This window comes from Panicum hallii, chromosome 8 (assembly GCF_002211085.1).
Source record: "Panicum hallii strain FIL2 chromosome 8, PHallii_v3.1, whole genome shotgun sequence".
Classification (NCBI taxonomy): domain Eukaryota; kingdom Viridiplantae; phylum Streptophyta; class Magnoliopsida; order Poales; family Poaceae; genus Panicum; species Panicum hallii.
The window spans coordinates 14556813-14561719 of record NC_038049.1 but is presented as its reverse complement, the minus strand read 5'-3'; the positions used below and the strand labels follow the sequence as shown (position 1 = coordinate 14561719).

The 4907-nt window shown below is 52.9% G+C and overlaps 1 protein-coding gene across 1 annotated transcript; it reads left to right on the top strand.

The window, feature by feature from the left end:
- Positions 1-202: 202 nt before the first annotated feature.
- On the top strand, positions 203-938 carry LOC112903164 (GTP-binding protein SAR1A-like). Its single transcript, XM_025972383.1, has 2 exons — positions 203-382; positions 472-938. The coding sequence occupies exons 1-2, from the start codon at positions 251-253 to the stop codon at positions 922-924; spliced, it is 585 nt and encodes a 194-aa protein (XP_025828168.1). The 5' UTR covers positions 203-250; the 3' UTR covers positions 925-938.
- Positions 939-4907: the final 3969 nt, after the last annotated feature.

Here is a 4907-nt window from a genome sequence, read left to right as displayed (position 1 = left end):
CCACAGCCAACAGATTGGAAACCGACGCACCAGATCCATCCGGTGATGTGTCCCTGATCCCATCTCGTCTCCTCAGTCCTCAGTCCTCAGTCCTCACGCACGCGACATACTTTTCCCCCTTCTATCCATCTACATGCTTCATGGAGCCATCACCTATATAGAGCCTGGAATCCTTGTCAGCTTCAGGGCAAACAGTCCAACGCCTCACGCCCGAGATCACCTTGTCATCCTCCTCGTCTCGTCGCCGGCGATGTCGTTCCTAGTGGACTGGCTCTTCGACGTGCTGGCGTCCCTGGGGCTCTGGCAGAAGGAGGCCAAGATCCTCTTCCTCGGCCTCGACAACTCCGGCAAGACCACCCTGCTCCACATGCTCAAGGACGAGGTCCTCCCTGCTGCTTCCCCCTACTACTACTTTTTCCATTCGTGCTCGCCTGTGGGAGGAGCTAGCTAACAGGGCCGCCGTTTTCGCAGAGGCTGACCCAGCACGCGCCAACGCAGCACCCGACGTCGGAGGAGCTGCTCATCGGGCGGATCAACTTCCGGGCCTTCGACCTCGGCGGCCACCGGATCGCGCGCCGCGTCTGGAGGGACTACTACGCCAGCGTCGACGCGGTGGTGTACATGGTGGACGCCGCCGACGGCGCCCGCCTCGCCGAGTCCAGGGCGGAGCTGGGCGCGCTCCTGTCGGACGACGCGCTGGCCGGCGTGCCGTTCCTCGTGCTCGGGAACAAGATCGACGTCCCGCAGGCGGCGCCCGAGCGCGAGCTGGCCTACTACCTCGGGCTCGCCGGATGCACCACCGGCAAGGGCGCCGTCGACCTCACCGGCACCGGCGTGCGGCCCCTCGAGGTCTTCATGTGCAGCGTCGTGCGCAAGATGGGCTACGGCGAGGGGTTCAGGTGGATGTCGCAGTACATCAAGTAGGGCGGAGTAAATGGGTATGTCTTGTTAGCTTCATTTCTAAATTATTATTGCTGGAGTAAATGGGTATTTATGGAAGATTGGGTTATGCTTTGGATTAATGAAAGAACTGCAATGAAGTAGTTTTCTTTCCAATGAGAGTACATCTCTTAGCAGTAGTGTTGTGCTATTTCTGGTGTTATCAACCACTGGATATTTGTCTCCATTCTTATGAGTTACAGCGTAATATCTTGGACCCTTTGGCACTGATCAACACATTCGTATATAGTGCTTTAATATCCAAAGATTAACCTCTGTAGAATGACTAATTCATTCGGATCGATTTGAGGACCCAAGTAAGTTGCATTCCATGTTCCATTCGAAGAGCGTTAACCTCTGTGCTTCTCGATCTCATAATATGGTACATTGTTTGAGTCCTCCATAGACAAAAATGAAGGACTGGTGCTATATAAAATCTCATTATGAAAAAGGAAACTCGGAGTAAAATGAACCGCCGGTCCTAGGACTTGGCTCGAAGTGTCATCCGAGTCTCTAAACTTTCAAATATTATATTCAAATCCTCCAATTTGCTAATCAGCTTACGGGAGGTCTAAATCATTGTTACTTAAGTTAAATCGCCGTGTCCGTCGATTTGATATGTGGGCCCCATGTGTCAGCCCCATCCGCTCTTTTCCTGCCTCCCTCTTCTCATCCCCTCCACATCCATAGCTGCTGACGCGTACCTCCCCTCCTCCTCCATGGCCACAGGAGAGTACTACCCCTCCTTCTCCATGGCCACCGGTGAGCACTGCTGGTCCTATGAACCCTTGATGATGGGATCTCGTCCTCCTCGCAGCACACGAGCCCCCTTTCTGTGGCGGCAGCCGAGCCCCCTCCTCACCGACACTACCGGACGCGGCTGATTTGCCGAGTGCCCCGAGCACTCGGCAAAGACGTAAAGGCACTCGGCAAACGTTTTGCCGAGAGCCCCACTCGGCAAAGGGCTCTCGGGGAAGCCGGGGTCGGCAAAGGATACTTTGCCGAGAGCTTCTCCTCGGGTTCTCGGCAAAATGTTTACCGAGAGCCAAAAGCGGCCCTCGGCAAAGAAAAGTAGCCGTCACGGTGCGCCACCGTGGACGGATCCTTTGCCGAGTGTTGCCGTCAGACTCTCGGCAAAGGACCGCGTCAACGCCCACCCTGGACGCCTTCTTTGCCGAGAGCCCGGTCAATAGCACTCGGCAAAGAGGGCATCCAGAGCTGCGCCGTCCTGCCTCTTTGCCGAGAGCCACTGGAGGCAGCACTCGGCAAATATATTTTTTTATGTCCTCACTATTTTCTCTTTGCTTGATTAGAAGGAGAAGTAATAAAAGAACGGATGCAGACAAACACAGAATTATGCAGTAACAATCAGGCCTGAGAGTGCCTGGCGGACAGTCCGCCAGGCCTGGCGGACAGTCCGCCAGGCACTCTCAGGCCTGATTGTTACCGCGAAAACTAGTGACGTCAAGAATTAATCCACTGGGGCTCAAACTTTGTAGGCACATTCACTGTAGCCAAGTATATCACAAAGTACACAATGAACAATCAAAGTACATTCAGTCTAGCTAAGTCTCAAATGCAAATAACTCCATCATCTATGCCGAAGGTGGCTAGTTGTTCTGATTGGTCTGATTTGGAGAAATATACGGATCATTGGAGGCCGCCGACTGATTCTGCAACATATAGATGAAATGTATGAGTGAAACGACAAAATAAACGACATATTGAACATTGCATACTCACTGAAGTAGAAAACGGATCGGTGGGTGGTCTAGGTGGGGTGACGAAGGGAGGTGGCGGAGGTAGACCCGTCGCGGCGCCAAGACTCTGAATGTACGCGAACATGCTCGCCATCCTCTGTCGGTCAGCCTCCCGCTCGGCCTCCATCTCCGCCCTCATCCTTGCCTCCAACTCCATACATTCTCTCCTCTCTTCTTGCAGCTGAGCCTGCAAAATTTTTACCCCAATATTACAATAATACAAAAGCGAAGTTATGTAATATAATAGAAAAAAAACGTATGAACAAGCAACAACCTGGAGTGCCTGGACTTGGCTCGTCGAACTGTCCGGACGAGGTCGGATGCCTGCGCTCGAGCTCGTTTGCCGTGCTTTTATCTGAGATAGAGTCGGAGTAGAAGAGGAGTCGATCGCGCCGTCGCAAATCCAGTACCGTCCATGCTTCTTTCCTCCTCCGACCTTCATGACAATTTCAGCGTCAAGATCCTCCTGGGTCGGATCGTACTCTGGCCCGTGCACCTCCCTCGCCATCGATGTGTACTCATTGAGGCGAGTATAGATGCTCGGGTTGCTGTACGCCTCGGGCCCGTCCTCCGCGTTGTAGCTGACGCTGGATGTCGCTTTACCCTTGTGGGATAGAGCATACGCCATGAATTTGTTGCACTGCTGCCCTCCATGTGCCGCCGACTGCGAGAAATATGATGATGAGAAATCATGCATAGTTCAATAACCACAAAACAAGTAAAGTCGCGTACCCATGCTTGGGCGTACTCGGTCAGGTTACGGTTGCCTTGGTGGTGTGGCACACCGGCCATAGTCAGACGGTGCTCACGACGCTCCTGGTGCACAGCGTTCCAGTCGTCGGATAACCACTTAGCAACTATCTGCTGCCAGCACTCAGGAAAGTGGGCACACCAATGAGGAACCATCTACATGACATCAAGTAGAAGACATATTAGTAGAGGACATTAAGCCAACTTAATGTTCAAATAAATCAAATTTTGGTATTTACCTGCAAGTATTGCTCCTCAGTCAACGTCATAGTTCTTGCTTGCGCCTTGCTGACCTTCTGTCCAAGGACGACGGCGTGGTAGTTGATGATTGACTGGAGGCGCTGCTCGTAGAACATGTCGGTAACGAGCTTTTTGCAGCGATACTCGGCAACCACATCCGCCTGCGCGTCCATCCTGGCCTGTAGTCTGTAGAAATCCTGCAATAAACACGATATCATTATTTCAATCATATTATCAAGGATGTGCAACGAATGCGATATATTGATCACTTACCCAAAGCTCGCCCTTCACTCGCTCAGCCAAGTTGGGCCACTGTCTGCCGGCAACATCCCGCATGTCGGGGACGGCCCGGTAGTGCTCCCACGTATAGGCCGGACACGGCTCTCCGGCCAACGTGACCAGGCCAGGGAAGTGATCCCTAACCAGAAGACCCAAGATGCCATTCACATGGCGTCTGTGAGCACCAACGGGCCTCTCCACAACTATCCAGTTCCTGCACAGGTGATTGATATAAATTTTTAATTTCTACCACAAAATTGAAATTATAACGTAAACATGTACTGAAAACATGTAAATTTACTTACTTATCCCCTTGGGGAGCTATGATCGGGCGTTTTGCTTCAGGAATCGGTCGCTGGGGGAGACTCGCCGGACCTCGCTGGTAGACGGTTGACGAAGCAGAGGCCTCCGTGCCCTCCTCGTCCGCCTGCTCGTCGTCCCCTGGCCCCTCCTGGTGGACCACCTGGTCCGCCTGCTCGTCCTCCCCTCCGGGAGCGCCTGCTCCTCCTCCTCCGAGAGCGCCTGCTCCTCCTCCTCCGGCGGCACCTCCTCCTCCGGGAGGCACCTCCTCCTCCGGGAGCGCATGCTCCTCCTCCGGCGGCGCCTGTGTCATCGCCCTCCTGCCACTCCCCCTCCTCCTCCTGTAAGACGGTCCCTCAGCCGCCCCGGACGTCGGCTCACTGCTCCCCCCCGAAAACCTCTTGTGAAGGGCCGCTACACTCTTCTTCATCCCGCGGCCCACCATCTCTGGTGAATCCCCTGCAATTAAAAGAAAATTAATTAGTACAGATAAATATATAACACATACTTAGATAAATACATAAAGAAAATAGAACATAATTACATAATAATTATGTGGATGAAGAGAGATAGAGGAGCTTCATCCAAGAGGTATACATAAAGAAAACCGAGTTGTGTTATGTGGATGAATAGAGATAG

Excerpts from the sequence above, each read along its gene's own strand:
- LOC112903164 (XM_025972383.1), top strand. The coding sequence starts at position 251 with ATGTCGTTCCTAGTGGACTGGCTCTTCGACGTGCTGGCGTCCCTGGGG. Across the intron at positions 383-471 it reads TCCACATGCTCAAGGACGAG|AGGCTGACCCAGCACGCGCC; the intron begins GTCCTCCCTGCT and ends CCGTTTTCGCAG.